The sequence below is a fragment of the Stegodyphus dumicola genome, chromosome X2 (assembly GCF_044657685.1).
Source record: "Stegodyphus dumicola isolate Sdum_Otavi_A_Nest chromosome X2, ASM4465768v1".
In the NCBI taxonomy this organism is placed as follows: domain Eukaryota; kingdom Metazoa; phylum Arthropoda; class Arachnida; order Araneae; family Eresidae; genus Stegodyphus; species Stegodyphus dumicola.
The window spans coordinates 58,826,047-58,853,371 of record NC_140781.1 but is presented as its reverse complement, the minus strand read 5'-3'; the positions used below and the strand labels follow the sequence as shown (position 1 = coordinate 58,853,371).

Sequence of the window (27,325 nt, the reverse complement as noted above, 5' to 3'; positions counted from 1 at the left end):
GAGAGAGTGAAATATAAATCTTAAAGTGGCAAAAAGAACTTTCAAAACTAAAATCCAGCATTAACGCAGTCGAGAGGGTTGAACTTCAAATAAACATCCCTGACGAGACACATGATTTTTTTTCAAATAACTGCATCATTATTTGCTTCGTTTTTCATTTTATTCTTTTATACCAACAAATACAGTAACTTTAGGCAGATTTTTAACAATTTTCTTTTCTACTTTTCCTACTATAATACCACATTTCATTCAATTTAATGCATTCTTTATTATAGTTAGCTTTTTGTAATAAATTCCGGAAAGTATTAACTTATTTACTTAATTATATAAATATATAAATTTTCAGAAGTACAAATAATTTACAATAATTAATTTCGGTGCCTCAGCTAATTACAAGGGAACAGAAACATAAATGATTAATGGCAGAAAAAGAGGGTAATACTGTATAAGATTCTTCCATCTCATGGAAAAAGTTTAAATCGAACAGTAATAAAAAGATTTTTCCAAATTATGTTCAATATTTGTATTTTGCATACATTTTATATATTTCTTACTTACTTTTCCATCTCAGTCCAGGTTAATTTAATAGAATCTACTAACTTTACTTAATTATTTTTAAAAATGTGATTAAATTTTTAAAAAGAGTGTGTGTGTGTGATTATGGCAAAGCCTCGAGGGCTATCTGCCTAAGGGGAGGGATGCCTTCGTAGAGGACTTTCTAAGGGAAACTGGCTCGTATACACGTTACAAATGGGGAAAACCACGAAAACTCCCATGCAGCCAGCCCGTTCGCGGGATTCGAACCTCGGACTGAACTGCCAGTGTTCAGCGACTTTTACCGCTCGGCCGCTGGTGGGCCCAGATTTAAAAAAAAAATAAAATAAAATAAAATAAAATAAAATAAAATAAAATAAAATAAAATAAAATAAAATAAAATAAAATAAAATAAAATAAAATAAAATAAAATAAAATAAAATAAAATAAAATAAAATAAAATAAAATAAAAAGATTTTGTTCATTTTTTGCTGTTTAGTTATAATGTAATTTAATTAAATAATTATGTTATGTCAATCTTAGCAGCAATTGCGCATATATATAATTTTTAATATATATATAATTTTTAATATATATATATATATATATATATATATATGTATAACATAATAGCAAAGGAAAAGAAAGCCGTAGCACTGTTGATGCGTAATTATCCTATATTGAAGAGGAAGAATTGCATAGTACGCTATTGTGCTGAGTTTGTAAAGAAAACTTGGCAGTCGAGGCAATTTTAATTTCATATTTATTTGCAATTGATATTTGTGGTCACAGTTCACTTGGCACTGGAGCTATACCTATTCAAGAACATTTATATTTTTAATATTATTGCAATAGCAAGCAGAATAGCAAAAGTACATCCAAGCAAAGCAGAGACAGAAGCTGAAGTGCGTAGTTACACAAGATGGAAGCACACGAAGAAAAAAAGTTTTGGTTTACGATGGTCGTTTCAGTTCCCAATTATTACCCAGTCATCAGAGCTGAGTGAGCCATAGAATGATCTAGAAATGACACAATCCAGAGAAGTTATTGCAATTTTTAAAACAGAGAGGGAGAACTAAAGTTTTTCCGTTAGTTTAAATTATAATTTTGATTCATATATATTTTTTTACCTTACATACATATAAATGAAATAATTATTAAATGAGAGAATGTTAATTATTGTTAAAATTAATTTACAAATACTAAAGATTTAAGAAATTGAATAATAGTAATAAATAATTGAATAATATTAATGAATAATAGTACTAATAATAAAATTTATATCAGAAATTTAATTAAGAATAAAGCATATTAAATTTGTTTGGAATTATGGTAAGTGAATCTTATAATTATCAATAACTATATGTTAAATATGAAGTATGATGAGGGAGTACTGGTTCAGAAACAGAGGCCTGTTTTACCTCTGCATAATTGTTCCTTTTACGCTCCTCATATAATATAAACTTTGAAGGCTCTCACTTTATTTACTATATAAGATTTTTAATTTTTCATTTAATGGAGTGTGATTTCTTTTAATATAATGGAATGTTGTAGCGTAGTTCACTAACCACTCATGAAAATGTAATACATGAGTCCGTTTAAAGTGGATTTGCCCAATTAGCTGGATGTGTGTACTAGGAGAATGCTGTGAGGTCTTCTAGTTTGCTCCACCTTTTCCTTTTTGAAAGGAGGGAGGAATGTGTAAGATAAAAAATATGAAAACAAACTTCTAAATTTAATTCACTACAACCTCTTTTATTTTTTATTTCATTTCGGAACTTCATATATCTGTTCTAAAAATAGCGCTGTAAGTCTAAATTGCGTCATTCAAATTAATCATGCGGTCTTACGTAACCCTTAACCTCTTCGTCGTCCGTAACGCGTCTAGCGCGTTCAAGTGAAACTTCCGCAGGGCGGCCGTAACGCGCCTGAAGCGTTCTTTTACATTTTAAAACTTTTAAACGTTTAAAACGCTTTCTAAATGTTTACTTGCTTGAGTTTTTATTTTTGTTTTGTTCTAAAACCGCCTAGAGGGTAGCACTAATCATGCGTTCTATTTCTAATTGAATTTGCCCCGGGTTTTATGAATATTCGCGCCATTTTACATAAAATACAAGACAGTGAGAGATGGCTTCAACGTCTACTCAGCAGAAAAAGAGAAAAAATGAAGTTGTGAATTGGAAACACAAGAAGGATATACGCTTGATGAGTACAGTCCATAATAACTCGATGATTGATGTTGGAACACGGAAAAGAATTGTAAAAAAACCAATAATTGTGAAAGATTACAACAGCAAAATGGGAGGAGTGGACCGCCTGGATCAGATGTTATCAAATTATCCTGCTGTTAGAAATAAGCAGAGATATTATTATTATTCCTTTATGCTTTATTTCCTTATAATTTTACTTAATATTCATTGACATTCATCCACTACGAAATTCATGTATAGAAAGTTATGATGTACAGAGAAAACTTACACGCTACGAAAAATAGACGACCGCTGAGGGGGGGGGGATATTTTCGCGGACAGGAGAGGACGGCGAAAGGGTTAATGCAGATGCCTCTGGACCAATCACCAAATTGTAAACCGAAACTAAAAACTGAAACTTTTGACTCCCTCCTTTCTTTCTATGAACTGATGCGTCACTTTTGCTTGTGCTTTCCTCTTGGCCAGACGCCTTTCTCCAACCATGTGTGTGCACATTCAGTGAATTGTGGCTACAAAATGTGAACTTAAATAAAAAAAGGGGGGGAATTTAATCTGGCTCGACTGCTAATTTTTCAAAATGGATGGACGCTCTAAGCATCAAGTATCTACGCAATCAGCATTTCTGCGCATAGTGCTTCCAAAATTTGTGCTATCATTACATATATATAAACACATTTTTTAAGCTTTAATTGCATTTTAGAACCAAAATTAATTATTCATATGACTTTAAATTTATCCAAACAACTATATTTTAAACGTATTGCTAAAAGAGGTCTTAATTTTGCCGTCCGACCGAGGTAGTGGTTAGCAACTCTGACTGCCGTACAGAAGGGCCCGGCTTCGAATCCCGGAGAAGGCATTGATGTTTGTAATGTATGGCGTCTGTGTGGCATGCGGGCACTCTAAATATGAGGCGAGCCGAAAGTCCTCTCGAAAGGTTGATGATAGGGAAGAGGGTTGGGAGACCCTCGGACCCACCCCTCCAAGGTGCTCTCTCTCAAACCTGGGGGAAGAAGCTGAGCTGAAGTAAGGCTGTCACCGATATGATGCTCATGGCTCTTGCCACGATAAATGTCGTGGACCTAGTGCTGACCATTTTCAGACAAGTAAGATTGGTGACAGCAACAGAAATAGTCTTAATTTTTATGCGAAGTAATCTGGTTGGCGATACGCTCTGTAAATTAGCTTTATGAATTGATTTAGAAAATTTCCGGAAAGAACTAAACAAAGATTTTAGAAAAGAATGCATATAATTATAATTTATTGTGACTTTTCCCGCTTGTCTGACAACAACGTCAGAATTAAAGTTGAGAAGCAGAAAAATTGACATTTGCGAATATCAAACTTTGAATATTAGATCCACATTTTAAAATGGGGAAAGGGATTTAAAATGTTTAAATTTCTTTAAATAAATTTAGAAGTTATATCTTTGAACATAGAATTTTTAAGTTCGAATGACTTGTCCTCGAAAAATCTAGTCTCTTTAACCTGCACATTTGTGCTAACGTTTAGATGCATTTTCCTAATGTTGTTATTTTGGTTGTCATTAATTCCAGGCTATTTTTTGTAGAAATATAGAAGACAACAGAAAATAAACTTACATTTAAAAAAAAATCAAATAATTCTGTCAGAAACTAAGCTAGCGCATTATATTCAGTTAAAAGAATTTGTTAGTTTGGCTAGACCATTCAACAGCTTTTTAAGTTAATGCTTTGATATTATACTACGAAGGCCTTTTTTCTTTTTTATTTATTTTGTGATTAATGTTTTGAATAATATCAGGACATTTTTTTTTCTTTTCTTTCTTTCTCTCTCTCTCTCTGTTTTATTTTATTTTATTTCATTTTTAACTTTGATAGGCTAAATAGCGACTTTATTTTGATGTTGTTGTCATGACCCCTTTTTTTTTACTGATTAATATTTTAATATTTCCAGGACGCCGCCCAGAGTAGGGAAGCCTACTGCCGTACCGAAGGACCCGCGTTCGAATTCCGGAGAAGACGTGGAATGTTTGTAAATGTATAAATGTTTGTTTTTGTGTCATAGGGGCACTCTAAATATATGGTGAGCCGAAAGTCCTCTCGAGAGGTTGATGGTAAGGGAATAGGAGTGGGAGGCCCTCGGACTCATCCTCCCTGGGGTGCTCTCCATCAAGATTTGGGGCGGAACTGAGCGAAATCGTACTGTCATCTGTGTGGTGCTCTATGGTGCTCAAGGCTCTTGCTGACGACAGGAGCAATCTTGCTCCCTTTCCCACGATGAATTTCGTGGCTTTGATCTGATGTTAGTGTCAGACAAGTGAGATAAATCACAACCCAACACACTTTTTTTTTCCTATGTTTCAGTACTTTGATATTATCAGGAGAAATGTTCTACTAATTTAATAAATTTTTATTAATCTTTATGAATTTTATTAATAAATTACGCTTTATAGTTATATCATTTATTCAGTAAAGCTTGATTACAGACTATTTAATAAAGTGTGGTTACAGTGATCTGTGAGGAGCAGGACATTCTTTTATTATTTGTTTTTTGCAACGTTTGGCATGAAAGCTCTGAGAGATTACTGAAGCTCAAAGACAGAAATCGTCAATCGTCCTCATTTTTTTTTTTTTTTTTTTTTTCCCTCCATATAGGAAAAGTAGTTAGTTTTCCCTGACCTTGTTTATTTTGTTTTGTCTAAATATACATTTTAAGCAAAACATTAATTTTATAATATAACGCATTTGTTTGTGTTATTTTTTATTTCACTGAGATTAATTATAAAATTAAATTTATATCTTTTTTTTAAATGTTATGATTTATTTAAATAATTATAAATTTAAAACTTGTTGTTGGTATGACTTATCTCACTTGTCTGGCAGTAACATCAGAATAAGCGCACGAAATTCATTGTGGCAAGGAGTGCAAGATTGCTCCTGTCGTTGGCTGAAACCTTGAGCACAATACAGGTGACAGTATGACTTTGCTCAGTTCCACCCCTCATTTTGATAAAGCGTGTGTATGGGTCCGAGGATCTCCTATCTATCTTCCCCTATCATCACTCTAGAAGACTTTTGGCTCGCCGGAAATTTAGAGTGCACCATACCGCACAGACACTATACATTTACAAATATCCATGCTTTCTTCGGGATTCGAATACGGGCTCTTCGGTACGGCAGTCAGCTTCAATAACCTCTATGCCGGTTGGGCGGCAAATTTACAATTTTATGGTATTCGTTTATTCGTCCTATAGGCTTTGCTATTTTTGACATGATGCAAAAATTACTGTACTGAGTAGAGCCATGCCGAAGATGGGGCGAGAGAGGCAGTTGTCTCAAATTTCATCTTAAGAACTGGCGAAAATTAAAAATATAATAAATTTAACCTTAATGTGAAAGCGATTAAATGGTAGTCAGCGGACACGCTCTTGAGGTTAGCCCAAGTCTTAAATCTATCTTCATGGCTCTGGTATTTGGCAATGTTGAGGAAAAGATCTTTACTATTTCCTTATTTTATTTATAAATTCACACAAAATAAGTTTATTTTATGAGCATAAGGTCTAAAGGCTTAACTAAGACATTATGATTATTTGTATGACCGATTTTATGAATGTTTGAGCGACCTGTATGGACTCCATGAACTGTGGACATTGTATGAAATTTATTTTTAGATAATTGAATTTTCATGTAAATATATTCCTCTTTCATGTAAATATATTTCAAAATTTATATTTTTAAATTATACATTGAAATATGGAAAATGTAATTAAACTGGCTATTATTACTTAAAATTAAAATAAATCTAGTTAAGGATGAATATGGAACAATACATTTTTGCCGCTGGTGAAGACCAGGTGTACCTATTCATTATTAGCTGAATTGAACACATTCAGTATCTTGTTCTAAGAATTGCCTCACAAAATATTAAATAAAAACGCAGGTCATAAGATCATAGTTAAAAATACAAAATAAAGCTTTGAGTGACATTATTTATGTTTATTCCTCTGCAGGTATGCTTTTCAGGATAAAAAAATTTATTTTATATAATTGAGTAATTTAGTGAGCGATAAATTTAAGAGTATTGCACGTGATTTATTTAATTTTAATTTTATTTAAATTTATTTTAGCAAACTTAAGTCATTTTTTCTGCATGTTACACAAAATTTATACACACATGTAGACATTTTATGTTAGAGAGGAAATTTTGCCGCGAAAAGGAAAAGCTCTCTGTGCTTCTTTTTTAATCTCTAATTATTTTCCTCATAGGAATATTGAGAATTTTATCAAATGTTGTTCTTGAAATTATTTTTACAAAAAATGTAATTTTGGTTATAAGGAAAAAAAAAGCTGAGAGTTTCAAATACACTGTTTGACGAATAAATGTTAAAATCTAGCTTATCAGTGTAAAAAGTAGCTCTCAGCAGCAAAAAATACTGCCAAGGTCAGTCTAACATGCACTTCTTGATTTCTGCTTAATAAACTTATATATAAATCAATAAACATATATAAACGACTTATGGAGGTTTTTTGAAGCTCGCGAACTTTTATAATCTTATTTAGATATGCGAAGTACTTGTAAATAGTAGGGATTTACCCATCTGCACTTAATAATTAAAATACTTAATTTTCAGATTAAAGAAAGAATTTCAGATAATTATGTTAAATTCGATTCCTAAGTGTTTAATTTTCTTCCGGAATTATTATTTTCTTTGGGATTATTTCTTTCTTTCCATATTATTATATTGTTATTATTGATTTAATGTATTGAAGAATAGACAATTGTAAAATTAGCAAAGCAACAACCTTGAGCATAACCTAGATTTAGTCGATAAATCAATCGATTTCTAGGTCCCTTTTCATCAAAAGCAAAGATCTGTCAATTTGTCTTGCACATTTCTTTGCTCATGATGAAGAGGAACTTGTACCTGTTTACTCTCAAAATTGATTGAGTTATTGACTAAATCTACATCATGCACAAGGTTGTTGCTTTGCTAATTTTATGTTTCACTTTGGTGTGTTTCTCTTCTCTTTTGATATAGACAAAAACTTAAATGTTATGTTCACTTAATATAAAAATTATTATATTCAATTTTCCAGCTCTTTTATATCATTACCCTGGGGAAATGTATGAGATTTTTAATGTCTTGACTACCTCTCCGTCTGTTTTTCAAGGGTTTTCCTTATAAATAAAATAACAGGCCATTCTTACTGAGCATTTTTTTTTTTTTTTTTTTCTTTAATGTCTTAATTTCTACCAGGTAAAAACTGTGGGGCCAAAAATCCTCATTAACTTAAATTTTTAAATAATTCAAATATTTTTCTTTAGTTTCTCATATACATATCAGTTCATAAATTTACAGAATACAACTTCACAGAATACAACTTTAGAAGAATTTTACAGAATACAACTTTTTATTTATTTCAAAAATTTATAATTAAGTAAACAAGAAGAAAAAAGAAATAAGGCCTCATTTCTCTTCTTAAAATATACGTATCTGGCTAAATAAAATTATCCAAATTTTAATTTGATATAAAGAGTACTTTCATTCTGTTGCATAATTCTATTACCAGCAATAAAATTACATAAAACGTTGTCTTTTCAACATGTTTAAAAACAATTTTTTAAAAATGATTTCACTATATTCGGTACACTTTACAAAAATTAATTTTTAATCACAAAAATTATTTACGAAACTCACACACACACATATACATATATATACATACACAACGCAGGCACACACTCACATAGTCTCTCTATATTTTCCTTAACTGCATTAAAAAAATGATCAGTGCATGAAAATCAAATAATTCATTTAAGCAAATTTTACATATACTGAAAGACATAAAAAATATTTTTTGATTAGCTCAGCTTTAAGTATTTTATTTTCTATTAGCATGTATTTTCGAGTTCCGTCCCCCCTCCCATATTCATACACGAACATAAAAACATTTGAGTGACTTAAAAAAATAATAATAATAATTTTTGTCGCAAAACATGCGGAGTTTTTTTAAGCGCTGTCATATTTATCTAAGCGACCATTATTTAATATTATTTCTACACTTAGAGTGAGAAAAAATAAACATTTGCAATGCGTTTATTTATTTATTGTGTGGAGCTTGAAATTGTTAGAAGAAACATTAAAGCGCGCCGAAGAGCGAGCAGCAAGAGAGCGCTTGGCGCCAATCACTGCTGGGTAGTCTTTAAGCGTCACCGCTAATAGATCGCAAACCGGAAGGCTTTTTCGCTGGCACGCTATTAAGGGTGTCTATGGGTCACTTGTCAAACATTCCGGGAAGCGCGTCAGAGGCGAATGAAAAGGCTAACAACCGTCTCAAGTCCAGCGGTACCATCAGAATAATAAATGCTAATACCATGAAACTCGGACTACATAGCAGCTGAAGACACAGCTCTTCCCATTGGTGCTATTCCGGCGCCCCGGAATTCTATTGGTTCGCAGTGCCTGAAATAGGAGGAGCTCCAGTCAGTCACCTGTTGGCGTTCCCGCCAACCGCTCCCAAGGGGGCGGTCTCCTTCGGGAAAGAGCCTGTTACTCCGGACTAGTGAATAGTGAGCACAAGCACAAAAGACATCCCCCGGAGGTTTAGTTCCGTCAAATCGTCATTTACAAGCAGAACGCCGTGCTGCGTCCGGCATCTCGAAAGCGTCTCGTGTCCCGGCTATAACATTGACACTGGTCGAATACGGACTCATCCTCTGAGGCAAAGTATTGCTCCTCTGCAGTCGTCACCGACAGCGTGAGACCTCTTCGCTCAGACATGCCTAATAAATAAACAACGGTTTAAAAAAAAGATAGAAAATCTTACCATTTATTCTCCGGTGGGACGCAACTTCTTGCCGGGCATCAGCTGAAACGGAGCAAGATAATATCGTGGGACAACCGTCCCAGGAGAGGCATTCCTGGCGACTGGACAGACTCAGTAATTGCCGTAAGTGTCGCCCAGGGGCATATGTGATGACTATGGGCTTCTCTTGAGCTGCTTGAAACTTGCGGTCATATATATGTTGTCATGAAATACTTGTGAGTAAAGAAAATCCTCTTCTTTTTCTTTAATAGAAATTGCTACCATTTCTCAAGAGAGCTGCTTTCATAGAAATCCTCAGCAAATAATAAAATTAATTTCTTCGCTAGTCGTAATCAAAGTTAATATTCTTCAGTCATTCAAATTAATAGTTGTTTTTTAAACTACTGAAGTCTCGACTTTGGAAAACAATGGCAGAGACTTGTTTTTAATATGGACATATAGCCGCATTACAGCATCAGGAAAATGAGAACAATCATATAGATGCATACCATTGTCAAAAAACAAACTGTTCAATCTAGAGTAAATTCTGAGATGATTTCAAAAGAAAAAAATTGATCTTGCTGGGGAAGGAAAAAATTTGAAATTTTTTTCATTTCGAATGACTCTGAGATGAACCTCCCTAATAATAATTTCATTCAATTCTTCTTCAAATCAATAAAAAACGGAAACTATAGCCGATTACGAAACTCGTGGTAAACAGGAAGACGAGTGTCAGACGGCCAAGCATCGAGTAGTACATCCTCAGCCAAGGTAGAAACCGGGAGGCAGAGCACTTGTGACGTCATTCTCTCCAACACGTGGTCCAACAGGGGCGTATTAGTTGTGTGTGTACACTTTGCGCGGCAGCGACTCTGAGGAGGACCGGGAAACGTAACTCACTGAAGTACTCGTTGTTGCCTGAAAGTCCCAGGCGTTAGCTTGATCTATCGCCGTGAGGCTACGGAAAACGAGTTAAGATGATGTTCGGGCTTCAAGAGAGTGGGCTCCAGCCCAGGGGGCCCATGGCTACTCTAAAAGAAGAGCCGCTCACATCAGCGCAACTGGGCAGTGTTCGGACAGGATGGATGCAGCCGGCAATGATTGACCAAACCGCCGGGAGGTGAGTGCGTCAATTCATTATTCATTTCTTACAGTCAGTTGCGTGCAACTTCAAAGTTAGGAAGGGCTCTCTTTAAGTCTCTTTTGTGACCAAATTTCTTTGGAATTATGAAACTTAATTTCTTTATTGATGGTGATACGAAAGTTAAAAATTTTTATTAGGTTAGCGATTTTTTTTTTCCCCCAATTAAAATCCTTTTGAAAGAAAACTTTGTTAAAGAGATTTTGTTCCCGTTTTGATGTCTCTTTTTTGTTTTTGTGAATTAAGCTTTACTGATTTTAATAAGTTCTTGAAACTTTCATGCAAGTTTATCTGCCTGTATAGATATATTCATTACATTTCATTTAATTGTTCTTTAAGATAAGCTTATTTGTTTTGAACACTTATACATATAATGAATGACTACTTTCACATTTCTTAGCTTCTTACATGTGTACGATTTTATTGACAAAGACTTCAACAATATTTTACTTAAGTTCGAGGACCGAATTTCAAATCCTGTTAATCGAAATTTGTTTTTTAACCTGAGACTTTTACATACTAATTAAAGCTTAGAATTTCTAAATATCTTTTTCTGAGATATGTGAAATGTATTGAGATTTTATCCTTTATTTCTTTTTCTGTTTTTGAATTTCTGTTAAGTCAAGTCAGGATTTAAGAAAATATTTTTCAGTAAAATAACTTTGATAATCTATGTCAACATTTGATAATCTATGTCAACATTTGATAATCTATATCAAGTAACATTTGTTTCACACTTTTTGATAAATCCATCTCTTTTCTTTCATATTTTAAGTCAAAACGACTTTTCTCTGAAAAGGTTTGGATTTCAAATTAATGATTGAAGTTTGTAATCACAAAGTATGCTATTACTACTAGAAGGAATTTTATTAAAAATTAGATTATTAGAAGTGCAAGATACATTGTGATTAAAGTATATTTTATGATGATAATTATTTTCTTTGTTTATTTATTTATTTATTTTATTACTTAATCTGTGGAAACAGCATATTTAATTTTGGAATTTATCCGTCAAATAGAAAATGCTGAAAATAAGGATATATTTATTATTTTGCAATACTCTTAACTTACGCAGTAGAATAACTCAAATAAATTAAATTTCAGTAGTTGTCATAAACTTCATGACAAAATAATGCTTAATTTTTCCCATTGTTATTGTCTCATTGTTAACTTTTGCTTTTCGTATTTTGTACTGCATATAAAAGTAGGTTTATTTTGAGCCCAATATTAGAAGTAGTACGTACAGCATATCTGCCCTTAGTTCTGAAATCAATTTTAAAGTCTTATTTTCGATTATACGTCTTTTGGAAGACACGTTCAAAATGTATAAGGAACTACAGAGTTTATTATGTGAATTAGAACTTAAGAGAGACAACTTTATAACTCGCTGCCTTTTAAAACTTTTCTAAAATATAAATGTTTGTTTGAGGAGGCTGAAATAATACAGACACTTTTAAGTAGCATTATCAGCTTATGTTTTGAAAGCGGCGACTTAGTAATAAGTATGTTTAGACCTTTTTTTTTTCAATTTCGTTTTGTGATCCGACCATTATTAATGTCATTTCTGGTGGAAGTGTTACATTCAACACTTCTACCAGAATTTTACAGTTAAAACAATTGTGGTCACACTTTTAACATCGAAAATCTACTGGGAATCAAATTTAAGTATTAGCAATTTGAATAAAAACATTTGAATAAACATTTAATTTCTACTATAATAAGAAACTATCGAACATTATTTTAATAATAAAGTTATTATATCAAATAAATCTTGAATTTGCATAGGTAAGTTAGTACAGCAGGTCCTTTAAGTAAAAAAGTAAAGAAATAAATATGAATAATAAAAACTTAAATCGTTTTCCGAATAAAATTAGAAAGAAAAATAATAATAATTTAAGACATTTTCCGAATAGATTTGGAGACTGTTGCTTTAAAACTTTTTAAAGAAGATTTCCTTAGAATCATGTAGACCCTTGTACAAAGCCTAAATCCTGGTAAAGAGATAAATTAAATGTGGGTTACCTTATTTTTATTATTAAAGCTACCTTATTTTACGTAATTATTTTATAAAATTATTGCAGCTTTATTTCTTGTTCTTTCAGAATAGAGCAGTTATGTGCTCTACGATCACATTATTTTTCAACTTTCTAAACGTGATTAATTTTAAAAACAACTTTAAAATCAATACGCTTTATATTTATTTAGTTTATTTTCATTTCGTTCCACAACAAGCGAGTCATACATCTCTTTAACTTCTCATTATAAACTTCTCATGCAGTTATTATGCATGTGTTTAGGCCAATAAATGTTTAAGAAGTTTTGCGGCAAACTTCAATGAATCAATTCAGTCTTTTCTAGTTCAATTAAACTTACAAGCGAGAATAAATTACGTCTGCACTTAATTTGGCAGTAAAATATGCCATTTGTAAATAATAATAACTTAATATATTCTTCCCTGAATGATAACCATTATTAATTTGTATTTGTGCATAGTAAAAAATGTAATTTAGCTGCATATACAGTTTTCGATCATTTAGGAAGTTTCTCATAGACCCAAATACTTAGTTGCATATATAGTTTTCGATAATTTAGGAAGTTTATCATAATCCCAAATATGTTATTTATTGGCACGGCTTAAACTGATTAGTTTATTAACTGAATCAATCGGTATTATATATAAACTTTTAAATACTTTTAAAGCGGACTACTGTAAAGTGATTTATGATTGATTCCAGACTTCTGTAGAAAGCGAGAAGCTTAGTCCTTCTATTACCGCGTTTTAGTGCAGAACATTTCAAAAATGCTCCCCATCTCATTCTCAGAAGCAACGCAAAAACTTTTTATATTCTCTTTTCATTCCGGAAAAGCAAGAAAAAAAAAAATTCTTTTTAAGGATTTTACTTGACATTCCTGCAGATCGAAAGCACCTTTTCTAAAACATGATACAGCAAGTATGCATGACATAGTTCAGCAGCCTAGAAATTTTTTTGACATAGTTTAGCAGCATATAAACTTTTTTGACATAATTTAGCAGCCTAGAAGTACTTTTTTGACATAGTTTAGCAGCCTAGAATTTTTTTCTGTAACATAATATGAATTAAAGAAATGTTGTTTAATGCAAGGATGTGTGCTTTGAAAAAAATTCTGCATAATGAACGATAAAGGGTTAGTTCGTTTGTTTCCACAATGCATAATCTCCTTGATTTCAGAAACTGCGATCATAAATTAACTTAACCAATAAAAGCGTCTTCTGTCGTCTAATTTTACTTATTTATTTATTTAGTCTGGTTTGCACTACCTTATATGGAGATTTCTAACAGGAAACAATAAGTTTCTAAGCTTAGAAATTTGTATTTTGTGCTTGGGCACTTTAAGTTAATTTAATTCTGTTACTATTAGTAATGCTACATGCGAAACGACTCCTTTCTTACTGTGTATTACCTAATTCACCTCTGCATTGTCTCCAATTAAATGACTCAATAGAAGGGGAAATCAAATGAAATTCACCTGGCTGCTATTCATGTTGATGCCACAAAACATTAAACTAGTTACTATATAGGCATATTAGAACTCAAAAAGGAAAATGTGTAGTTTTCAGATTAATTATTAAATCGAAAAATTCTTTCATAGGAGAAGCAAACGATTACAAAATGGTAAAGATACATTAAAAAAAAAGTTACTTTCCTTTAAAAAAAATTTAAAAGTAAAAAAATAGAAGACGCAAAAGAAAAATAAAACTTAGAAATTCTCTTTCCTGACTTTTGCTGTGCGAGAAAAGAAAAAGAAATGTACCTTCTTCCAGTTACTCAGCGTAAGCACCTAGGTTCCGATTGCTCGGGCTTAGGTGATGTAAAGAATCAAGCTAAAATCTCAGTGAAATTGGACATGTAAAATCGAGACCCCCCACGCACAGGACTCAACCATTAATTATTCGAGATACCGCAGGCAAAATGGCACCAGGATGGAATAATGGTCTCGAAATGAACTTTTGGTTTCGGGAAGTGAATCCCACGTGTTTTAAAATTCTCTACTTTTGCGCTGCAGCACGACTGGGCTCAACGTTGAAAAGTATAAGCAGGGGAGTACTAAATCTAAAATAGTCCCCGCACTTTGGGCTTCCTAATCCTGTAAGACGCTCTTTGGGTTGCAGGGAGTGCCTAGCGGAGGGATGAGCTTAGAAAAAATGAAGATTTTGCTGAATCCCGCAATTTCATTAGAGCTGTTTTCTGTCCGTTGCCGCAAGCTGCATGTTAGAATTCCAGAATGTTTCTTATAAAACTTATATTTATTTAGGCAGTATAGTTGTAGTTCGTTAATAAAATACATATAAAAAAACTAAGGTAATCTTTTGTTATTTATGGGAGAAACTTTCTTATCAACGTTAATTTCAGCCACCTATTTAACATAAGCAAAAGGAATTTTGGCTTTGATGCCAACCTATTTGTTGCTTCCATCAACTTCCTTTGGGATGCATTTCGATGAAGCCCGAGAAATTATGTTTTTTCATTCACCTAATACGTTCTGAAATATCCTTGAATACTTTTACTTATGCCTTTAATATTCATGATTATTCCACAATCTTAGTAATTAAAGAAGATTGAATCCCCGCTTTGTGGAAAAGAGTAAAAATTACAAGTGCGTTTGAATTCGTTAATTTAGTTTGATATATAAATATTAAGCATGTGTTTGCTTCTTTTCAACTGAAATTTCCTTTTGTTTTACACTTGATAAAATCCTTGATTCTGCAACTTTTCTTGCTTTCTCTTAACAAGGTTCTATTTTCATTAATTAATAGAATTTACAACTGACATTATTCTTAAAAGTGTTAAATTTAGAAAATCTGAATGTATCATGTTTTCATTTTATTAATCATTTTTGTGTCGAGCTACATAGTTTCTGTTCTTCAGCGAATCGTTTTAGGCAGTTTTTAAATTTCGCGGTTTTTAATAAAAAAAAAATGAATGTGGAAACTTCTGATAAATACACATAATCAACTAGTTTGATTTCCAGTACTCGTGACCAAAATATGTTGATTAGAAGCAACCCAAAATACATTCAAAATTCTGGATTTCATAAAGGATATTAGATTTCAAGAACCCTGTAGTTACTATTATACTTTTTGTAGTTGCTACTATACATTTTATACCATTTTAATTCCAGTATAATTCTTGCTACAGATATTTTACGGACCTTTTTCAAAGTAAGAAGTTCTGTAAAGGTTTCAAATGCAAAAACTGACATATATATATATATATATATATATATATATTTTCCAAGATAAAGATTTACCAGTAAAATATGGAAAACCGCATATTGATTTACACTTTGTCCAGTAAAAAAGCGGAATATACTATTCTTTATACTTGAAAGGAGGAAAAGTGCTAGTAAATCTATAGTGCAAGCACTAGCTGCTTTTGTCCTAAAAATAATTATTCATGTAACTTATTCTATTGAAAATGAATGTTTGTTTGGCAATGATGAATGATACTTAAACAAAAAAAAGTTTGAAAGGATATAAATACTGTCACTGAGGAAACTTACAAGACAAATTTTCTTGCAGTCGGAAAAAACAATTCACAGTACAAGTCACACAAGAACTGTAAGATAATTTCTTATCAAAATATTTTCAAATAACCGAAAATCCTATTTAATTAAATTATCCGATCTTTTGCTCCCTTGCAGATATTTTATAAAAATACAGTTAATTAGAGAGTAAGTAAATGTTTTAAACATGTTTTGTCTAAAAACGAAGCATTTAAAATTATTCTGAGAGCAGTGGAAATAATACTTAATTTGATGTGTGATCACAACCAGGTCTTATTTGATATAAGATTTTGCTCAATGATTTTAAAACAAATTGTTATAAGCACTTGTGTTAGGAATGCAACAAAGTTTTGTTTTTTAGAAACGAAATTACGTAGATTTTATTCATTTCTTACTATCTGACAGCAGGGATTACGATACAAGCTTGTATTAAGTGCATAAAAATTGTCTAAAGAAATTAGGCTTATTTAATTCAACTTATAATTAAGGCTTATAACAACAAAACAAATTTAATAGCATTTTAAATTTTAGGCGATCAGGTTTGAACAAAATTACAAGACTCCTAAACCTGTAAAAACGACATCATTTGATATTAGTCAATGACCCTCCCTTCATTTTCATTTTCCTTACTTGGTTGTATCATAATTATGAATCTTTGAAGAAAACATTACTTGTGCTTAATGATAAATAAATAAACTCTGCAGTCTTTAGCAGTGTTCACATCTGGTATTAATAATTTCTATTGTATTTGTATTTAAAATGTATTGCATTTTTTCTTATGTTACACATATTGCTAACAATGCTCTTCTCTTTTTTTTATCCATCTAGTGTGGGTTTAGGTCGAGCTCATTTTGAAAAACAGCCACCGTCCAACCTGAGGAAAAGCAATTTTTTTCATTTTGTCATAGCTCTTTACGACAAGGCCGGTCAGCCGGTTGAAGTGGAAAGAACGGCTTTTGTCGGCTTTGTTGAGAAAGATCAGGTTAGTTGTCATTTAAAACTTCAATTATCGCCAAAATTTTAAATAAATTCTTATTTTGATTTTCCCATTAGAAATTTATGCATACCAAAAGCATGTGCATGATTTTCTTAAGTTTAAAAATATAGTTGTATACTTATGAAATTGAAATTCTTTTACATATTTTCACTATTAAATATGTAAAACTAAAGAGCCATGCTCACATACATTCAAAGTCTAATAAGATACATTCAAGACCCGTGGCCTTTATTAGAAAGGTGATAAAAACAATGCAAATCAAATTCAAAAGATAAAGTCTCTTATAACTGTAGATCACAAAAGCAGTTTCTCGATTTAAATTTTAAGATGTTTCTAGGAGAGTTTCCAAGAAACTAAGAGAAACATTAAATAATACTCTGTACTTCATTTTAAAGTTAGCGAATATCTTTCATGGTTAATTCAACAGCTGCAGATATGTCTATGTTTATATGCTCTTTGAATACGGATCGAAAGTGTTTAATTTTACTTTCAATCTTCTTACACTGAAGCGGCTTAAATGTTATTTCGTATATGTTTTATACTTCGTGACTAGATTCTTCAAATGATATGAGAGAACTCAGATTGGAAACCCATTATGTCACATTTCCTTTTTATGTTGAATCTTTTGTTATGTGTAGCTTAAATATCCCAAAAGCTTGTATAGGGTTTGGTTTCACTTTGTTTTAAATGATAGCAAGTTTTTATGTCAGCAAAGGGTCTGCTAATTGAGTATAAAAAGTGGTATAAGTAACTGGGTATAGTTGAAATTTAAGTCTGTGAAAATGTACGTGAAGCATGCTGCTTATGCATAACAATATTTAGAATTGAGCAATATGCGTTAATCAGCTGCTGCGATATTCATTAAAATTTTCTAACCAAAATAATCATCAGAGAAAGCAAACAGACTCTTTAGAAATGCAAAGTAATTTTTCAGTCGAATAACGCCGTTCTAATTAAGGGGATGTTAAAGCCTCGAGATATTAGTAATTTTTCCCGGGTTCTTTTCCCGATGACTGAACGGATTGCCTGTTTGAGTTTTTGCGAGATTTCCCTCTTGTATAATCGGCCAGTTTTCCTTAGAAAGTTCTCCACGAAACATCCATTTAAAAAGGCAAACAGCAGTACGGAATTTCATTCTAAAATAATCTAAGAAATACAAGTTGATATTCAAGAAATATTAATTTTCTTATAAAATGTTTAGTCTTTGATAAAGTCATTAGAATATAAAATTACAGAAAAATTGTTCCCCTTTAGCAAGCTAGTTAATTTATTACACCTCAAAATTTCTGTTTTTCAACATGAACAATACCGCCCGCATTCGGGCCGTTTAAATTACCTAGCGGAGCATTAGGTTGGAAGACAAGAATGCTGGCAGTATAAGGTATTTTCTTCGTCTTTTCTGCATACCTGCGTGGCGCAATCGGAAGCATACTCGACGCGTATTCGGGAGGTCCAGGGTTTGGAAACTTTTTACGTCTCCTGCTTTAAAAATAAAAATAAAGATAAAAATAAAATAAAACTAATGCCTTTACAGAGGTATTCATGTAATATTTTATTAAACACAGGCCTAGGTCTTTATGAAGCATTTGTTATTCTGCTTACGTGGAAGATTCTGGAAAATCTTTTGTAGCTCTCTGCACATTATTTAAATAATATATTAATTCGGAATTAAAATAATATATTAATTTCTCTTTGCACACTACTTAAATAATATATTAATTTAGGAATTACTTGCATACTTTTAAGCTTGCATACATATTATACCAACGCAAGCAAAGACTACATCGCACACAGTAGAAATGACTCTCGTGAAGGACATCCTGCCGCGAACTACCTCACGTTCACTTTACCATATGGGAAAAATCGCTAAAACTACCCAATTTAGGCCCTAGGAATAAAACCTAGGGCGAAATCACAGCCCCGCTGCTCTACCCACCCGGCCACTGTTTGGATGACTTTCTAGACCGAAATGAGGAAACAGAATCATCTCCAATGGGATATATAAAATATGCAGTACTTCTGTCAATATGTAAGTTATTAAATGATAATTTTTTGATAAATTAATGAGACAAGTAACATTAAGTTGAAACAGAGAGAAGTCGCAAAATGTGTTACCTATTTACTAATTTTTTTACTAGGTAGAAATAATACAGCTCTTCTGCCTTTTAATAATAAATTCTTCTGCCATTGCAAGTAATTTCTCCTCCCTTTCCGTATACCTTTGTGGTGTAATTAAAAGCGCGATCGACACGTATTCGGGAGGTCTGGAGTTCGAATCTCGCCAAGCGCACTACGGATTCTGCACCTTCCTGACATCGAAAAATTCTAAATGACTCTAAAAACGGTGTCCAAACTAAAAAGTGGTGGGCGATAATTCGTCACCACCAGGATTTGGCGAATGGATTTTCCAATCCCTAGTCGTCCTTTAAAAGGGGAGTATATAAGGCATTTTCTTCCATCTTTCCGCATGCCTTCATGGTGTAACTGGAAAGTCAACGCGTATTCGGAAGGTCTGGAGCTCGAATCCCTGTCAGGGCACTGCACATTTCTTACGTTCCTTCATCGGTATAACCAAAAGACTGTACAATGCATGCATAACATAATAGTATCATACGCGATTTATATATATGCAGACTGTTTTTATATTATACTCTGCTAAATTTGACAATAAAATAAATAGGATTTCATTAACTTTAGGGAAAAAATGCCAAATATAGCGTTTAAATATTAGAGAAATAAAACAGGAGTAAAAATATCACAGAAATATGTTATTATTAGAAATATATTATTATTAGAGAAATATAACAGGAGTAAACATGTATAAAAAGATGCTTGGATCTGACGATATTTGAGGGTGAAATTTTTAATTTACAGACTATCGCCAAATTAGTAATAATATGCCATCTATGATGAGACGGAAAGCATTAAATCAATTCATGGATTTATAATAATTTTAGGAGTAATTTCACGGGAATCCATTCATCGAAACACAATGGCAACGTCAGAAATTGCAAATTCAGTTTCAGCGAAGAGTTAGGAAAGCGTTTACAAAGATGTAATATATTAGCATTTTCTAATTAATCTAGTTCGTTTAAAATGCTCATTGTTACTTTATTATAACTCTGCTTTCTAAACGTGAGCTATTTTCCTTAAATTACGAAACATATTCCACGGATATTTTCAAACCTACCATCTTACAGATTTTCTTCGGATAATTTTATTCATTGTTTCAAGCAAATAACCACGAAATATATCCACAACTGCGCACCATTGCAGCCCGAAGGAATAGGCGCCGAATCTGTAAGTGTATCCCAAGCACGAGAGACAATTTGAATACCGAAACTGTTTAATTACTTTCCAAGATAAAGTACAAAAGCGAAATACGAATGAGCTGAAGAAAGTCTAAAGTCGCTGGATCGAACACCTGCTTAAGTAGTTCTGACGTCAGATGCAACATTCTGCAGGCTGATGTAATTCAATTTTATCAAAGAAGGTAATTACATTTTCAGCCACTGCGTTCTTTCTTAATGATTATCCATATTTTAGCACGCTCTTCTGAAGTCTCCTAGTAACATTTCAGTTTCGCGAGTTTTAAATAAGTGATATCTTTAATTGTATATTCGTAACAAAGTGGATTATCTTCATTCAAATCGTTAATTTAACTTAGGTTCGTTATTGAAAAGATTCGGTTGAAAGAAAGTACAGAATATTAAAAGCCGTCTTGGAACATTTTCTTGAAATGTAGAACGTTCTCATAAACTATAACTAATTAACAATCTGTATCTAAGCGTAGATTAATATATTCGTGAATTATTTATGTTCTAAAAATACCCATGCAGGGAATAATTCTTTTGCAACTGCTGTTCGGCTTTTAGAGAGAATGGGGCATCAATAATTTAAAATCCGAAGTTTAAAAGCTTTATTTTTGCTCTGAATATATATTTGTCTGAAAAAAAAAGACTGTACATTAAAATTAATAAATAAATATAAATACATTTGAAAAAATTGATTTTCATTGCGTCAGCTATCCTTAGTTTTCACCCACCAACTAATCAACTGTGAAGTTGTTTCTGTGGTAAAAATTTGAAAGAATTCTAAACAATATTTTAAAGCAAAATTCTTCAAAGCAATTCAGAGAAATATTTTGAAAGAAATTTTCGAATTCTCGGTGATTCGAGACGCAATAAAAATTTCAGTTGCCATCTGGCACTAGTTGAAAGAAAAATGTAATATTATACTTTTTGAACGATTGTTTAAGATACCAACGTTTGTTTAGATGAATAACATACTACAATTATCTACCTAAAGAGAGGGATGCCTTCGTGGAGGACTTTTTAAGGGAAACTGGCTCTCATTCCCGTTCCTCATCAAGAATTAGAACATAGATTGTTGTTGACTTAATAACTTTTGAGCTTTTTCCTACGGTATCATAACTGCGTTTCAGTAGATTTTTGTCTGAAGTTGACAACAGAAATATCAAACTGCCTGAACTGGAGTATATTTTTAAGAGTGATTTTTTAAACTTTTTTTTTTTTAATTTTAGCTCATTTATTATTGTCTCACCAGCGACTGAGTGGCTAAGTTGTCTGAAACCTGGTAGTTCGACAGGATAAAAGAATAGGCTGGCCTCATGGTTGGTTACAATCCGTTTTCCTTAAAAAGTTCTCCCTGATTGCGTTCCTCCGTTTAGGCACATACCCCTCGCATACTTTTTCCTAACTGCGTAACCAAATAAATTGATCTAGGATGATTTCACAAATACATTTTTTAAAAAACTTGCTATTATGAAGTATTTTCAAATACTGAACGCTGGCTGCATGAGATTTTCGTGCTCTTTTCCCCACGAGTTCAATTAATGTAAGCCAGATATCTTCATACCAGTTAGCTTTAGCTAGTCTTTCACGAAAACACCGCAAAGAGTGTTTTTTTTTTTTTTTTTTTTTTTTTTTTTTTTTTTTTTTTTCCTAATAAAATTTTAATCACAGCTAATGAGAAATTCGAACCACACCTAATGCTTTGTAGGTCAGTAACCTTACTATGATTTTCGCGATTTCGATGTCAGATATCGAAATAATTTTGAGTGCTTTCGCCAATAGACCCTGCTAATGGTCATTATCTTTTTTCTTAATCCTTCGCAAACACTAATTATTAACATATTAATGTAAACGCGTATTTTATTAATAATGATGATTTGATAATGTTATAAGGTATTTGGTTTCAAAAGAGTCAAGTGTAAAATATTACCAATTAAAGATAGCTCAGTATATCCATTTACAATCTCCGAATATGTCTGAAATAAGGGCAAAAATGCACCAAATTAATAACATATGCTATTCTCCGTATTCTTCATGCGACAGATCTTTTTATAATTCAATAGATATCTCTCCGGTTCTGTGTAAATAGTAAAATTGTTTAATCACACCTTGCTTGTGAGAAAGTGCAAAATTAAATGAATATAAAAACTGAATTTAATTTGGTAATTGTATACCATCCAGATAAGATATATGTAAAGCAGCAGTAAAAATTTATAAAAACTTGCAATTTTAAATTAAATTTTTTACCATTTTTTACTTGAAAAGAATTTGAACCGAAACTAGTATAAAATAAAACAGACTTTTTAACAATGTTTAGTTTTATTTTTAAAAAAATACGAAATGAATGGATTTTTTTGCAAATGCAGATATTTTTCTTTGAAAGAATAAAAGTTAAGTATTAAAATTATTTATGTAAATGGTACACGAATGTTGTCTGCCTAAGCTCCATCCCAGTTTTGGCCTTATCAGTATCTCTGCATGACATTCAGATAGACATATTTTTAGTGCTCGTAAAGCGAAAAGTCCCTGCAGTCACAAACATCCATTTTTTACTCTTGGACTAAGTGAGTAATCTAATATATATGTGACAATTCAAGAAACACATTTCCATTTATGCATATTTTAAACTTTCGCTATAATTGTACTTTTAAGTTTTCATTTTGTAGTTTCTGCAATTTTTATCTGCTTATTAGAAACTAACGCTTATCTGCTATTTTACATTACAAACATACAATGATAAATTTTCCCTCAGATTTACGCACTGTTTGATTTAATCAACATGTTTAAATATAATTCTTCTGAAAAGAAGAAAATCATCAAAAATACTGAATAAGCTACTTGAGTCCACTTTTTGACTGATAGAGTTAAATTCCATAAAAGTTAAACTTCAAACCAAATAAAAAAATGTAAACTACATAATATACTGCAAAAGTCACTACCATAAATTAATGCAAAACAAGTAAAGTCTACACTTACCACCAGATTAATTTAAGTTGCAACACTGAACAAATTCTTTGATTTTGAAATTGTTACTGACAAACGAGTAAACTGCTACTTCAAGCAAAGTAATAGTAATTATAAACGAGATGGCCATGATTCATTGTGAATTAAGTACAAAACTTAAAGCCTGCGTAATAAATGCGTGCATGATCTATTACCCTTAAGGGTAATAGATAAAGATATTTTTAAAAATATAAAAATTTCAGCGGATTTTCAGGGTATTACCATGATTCTCTATTAAGATTTGAGATCTTAAATGGATGGAATTTATGGACAAAGCTTCTAGCCTCGTGTTATAGAGAGGAGGAAAACTCCACGAAGAAGCAAGATTTGAATACAAATTGTGGAGAGAAAAACAGGGGACAGATTCGGGTTCTTGAGAGAGACGTGGAGACTGCCTTTAATTCCTTACTCTCTGGCGGAAATAGATTTAACATCCCTAATATCAGAAGCCTCTCTTAAAAAGTAAAATGTTATTTGACGAAAGACGTAGAGTCGGAATTATGCGCTTCCGTCCCAGTATCAAATTACCGCTCTTCTTATCGAGCGGTCTGCGAGTAACTAATATGGCCTAATTCCAAGTCCTTTAATCGTAATTTCTGAACTATAATGTTTGAGAATCTTCATTAACTCTCAAAGATCTTCCATCTCATTGTGGAAACTGACAAATTTTTCTCATTACCGTGAGTGCTGCTTTTATTTTGAGAGAAAGTAAGTTTCGGTTAATTAGTAAGACAAAGCGGCAACGGTCTGGAGTGCACAGAAAATGCGGGAACCCTTGCTTGCAGGATGAGGTTGCTGCCGTCTGGATTTGCTGCGGCGATTTGGGAATTTGTTTCGGTAAACACTTCATTAGGCAATGGAAAAGAGATGCATCCCCCGAGCCCTACCTAATGGAAGTTCGTTAAGACTACGTGCAAGGAGTTGGGATTGTTGATCTGTTTGTTTGCTGGAGAGCCGTTCGAAACTTCTATTGCCCTTCGAGGTCCCTTGGTAGATCTTCGCAAGTGCACAGTCCAAAATGAAAACAAACTCCTCGTATACATTAATCTCAAATTCCTGAATATTTGATAAAGATACTTTCTGCCTCAAGCTTAAGATATTGACAAAATTGACGCACTTTCTACTTTACTTATGTCTAAAGGGAAACGAAGATGCACTTATCTACTTGACCACAGATTAAAATTCGAAAGAAAGCCCCAAGAGAATATTCAGTAAACGAAAAGTCCCTCTTGTTATGGATCTTAATGTACTTTTAAGATGGTAGACCGCGAGGAATTAATATTCTAGGAAATAAACAGATTCGTCGTAATGGCACTTATAAAAGATAACAACTCTTGAAATAAATTGTTCATTTAACAACATACGCTTTCAATAACGAAGTCTCCCTTAATTTGTTTCCGAAGAATGTTCAAACTCGTGGGTAAAGGAGAAAGTATTAGACTAAAAGAGGAGAGATAGGCAACAAACTGAAAATGATTTTCTCTTGGTCTATTCGTGCATTTGAACTCGACTTAATGTCTGAAATCCTCGCATACGTAAAAGTTAAATAAGCATAAAAGCAGTTAGATGTTCAGTAAAGTGAGAGCTCAGTTGCAAATAACTTACGCGCTAATATTTATACGTAAGAATTGTTCATTTGCTGTATTCTTGGAAAATGCTTAACATAGTATAATCTTTTAGGGATTGCACAATACTCTCAGTTTTCAAACAATGCAGAGAGCTCTGAAGACACTGCATTTATTACCAAATTCTTAAGAAAAGTATTTTTAATTAAAAATAAACATTTTATACTTTGTTTCTATTTTTCTTTAATTTTTTACAGAAAATTACATATGAAGAATTTTAAATCAAATACCTAAGTTTCTTTCAGAGCATTTTGCTTGCTTATAATTCTCCTGAAGTGCACTGGCAGAATTAAAAGAAATTTCTTCATATTGCGATATGTGGACATTTCCTTGTTCATTCTCATTCAAAGGAGGATTTAGTCTTTTTCAAGGAATTCGAAGACACATATTTGGATTAATTAATTTAGGTAAAGCAAGCGAGAGCTTTGTATCTAAACTCCAACGCAGTTGTCGCCAGGTGAAGAAATCCGAAAGTCTTGTACTGCCATCTTTTTCTGCTACCAACTAGCTGCGAAGACTTTGTACTGACAGATTTTATGTCCACCCATTCTGCAGTCACTATAGTCACAAATTGCCAGTGAATCCTGGATTCGAACATGGTCCCAATAAACATTAGCCAGCATACAAATTGTGTCTGCTTGATTTCACAGAATAAGAATATTGACTATTAATTATACTAAATTTTACTCTCTTTACTAATTTTAAAATGAGAAAGTATATAATTTGTTTCATATGTAAAAAATGCATACTATTTGCATATACATATAATGCCTAAAATAATAACCAGGTTTGAGACAAAATAAATGGAAAATAGTGCAAAATGCATTAAAAATTTTATGTTCAATTTATAAGAAACTGCGTGAGTTCATCTTTGAAAAACATATGAACAAGGGGGAAAATCAATTTAAAGAGACAAGGCAATTTTGGATAGCATACAATTTTCATTTTTTTAAATAATTTAAGAAGTTTCAAATAAATTTTCTTTTTGAAATGCCGAAACGTTTAACGAAGAAAAGCGAAACGTATAATCTTGATAATTATTTACAATTCAAACAATCTTTTGTTCATTTTATGCATATTTAGTATACTTAGATTCCTATATACTGAATTTGATGCTTTTGATGGGTATCACTCAGTCAACATCGTCAAGGTTAAATCTTTCGAGTCTCACACTTCAGTATAAAATGTCCGAAATCAGTCACCGTTCTCGGTAGCTCGAAAAATGATCCCTTGGAGGCACAGGTCCGCAGTCAAAGCATAGACCATATCTTTACAAGCCTGCTTAGATAGCCACATGGCATACCAACTTAACCACACTAAGCCGTATTCAGTCTGCATCAGACACGTCCCTAATGTACGTTTTCCACAGCAATAGGAGTACAGCGGCACATTCTCCTTCTGTGTTCAGCGCTGTTACTCAAATTCAACTCTGTACACAGATCTGTAGTAATGTATATATTTTCAAATAGATTATTTGTTTATCAACTGCACACACAATTTGATCACATGTTCCTTCTACATAAGCTTACGCATTAGCTGCAATTTTATTGCATAACAATTTTATCTTTACCTGATTGTCTAAGATGCTACGCGTGCTTACATCTTCTGTAAATCTTCGTGTTCTGCCTTCATTAACCTGTTTTATTGCTTTATGCCGCAAGTTCAACAAAACTCTTATCACTGTCATTGCCCTAATGCCTTCCGATGAATTGGCATTTAGCTATGAAGGAGCTTTTGCGTTTATTAAAGTATTTTTTTTTCAGTTTAGACACTCATTTATGGATTCTACGATGTGAATTTTAACAAGCCTTTCTTTGAAAAAATTATTAACACATTGATGTCGATATAGAAGAAACAAATATATAAGTTGTTATTTTATGGAAAGATTCCTTTGAGCAGAAATTTTTTCATTAGCAACAAGGCATATAGTTTATGTAGTAGTATCTCTCCTCGTTTTGTATTTGTATTAACATTTACTATGCTTGTATTGATATCTTACGAAATAATAATTGAATAAAAAGAGCATTAAAAGTCTGTTGTTTCAACGAAGGCAATACAATATTTTTACTCAGTTAAATTGGCAGGTAAGTTGTTGCTTTGATAAAATGCTAAATAAAGTTAAAAAAGAGAAACTTTTAACTTAATGATAAAAATATTAATTTAGTTTTA

At 32.2% G+C, this 27,325-nt stretch overlaps 1 protein-coding gene and 1 long non-coding RNA gene across 4 annotated transcripts in view; one reads left to right on the top strand and one right to left on the bottom strand.

Annotated features, from left to right (window-relative positions):
* The window catches only part of LOC118185712 (uncharacterized), a 309,271-nt gene extending 299,582 nt beyond the window's left edge, over window positions 1–9,689 (bottom strand). Inside the window, exon 1 of the long non-coding RNA XR_004757630.2 lies at window positions 9,554–9,689. This is a non-coding gene — a long non-coding RNA (uncharacterized LOC118185712). The remainder of the gene's footprint in view (window positions 1–9,553) is intronic.
* A 589-nt stretch (window positions 9,690–10,278) lies between these two features.
* The window catches only part of kn (EBF transcription factor knot), a 386,251-nt gene continuing 369,204 nt past the window's right edge, over window positions 10,279–27,325 (top strand). For all 3 annotated transcript variants that reach the window (XM_085809758.1, XM_085809759.1, XM_085809757.1), the window contains exons 1-2: window positions 10,279–10,652; window positions 17,046–17,199. In XM_085809758.1, coding sequence (XP_085665884.1) covers window positions 10,510–10,652; window positions 17,046–17,199 — 297 coding nt within the window. In that variant the 5' untranslated portion in view covers window positions 10,279–10,509. The remainder of the gene's footprint in view (window positions 10,653–17,045; window positions 17,200–27,325) is intronic.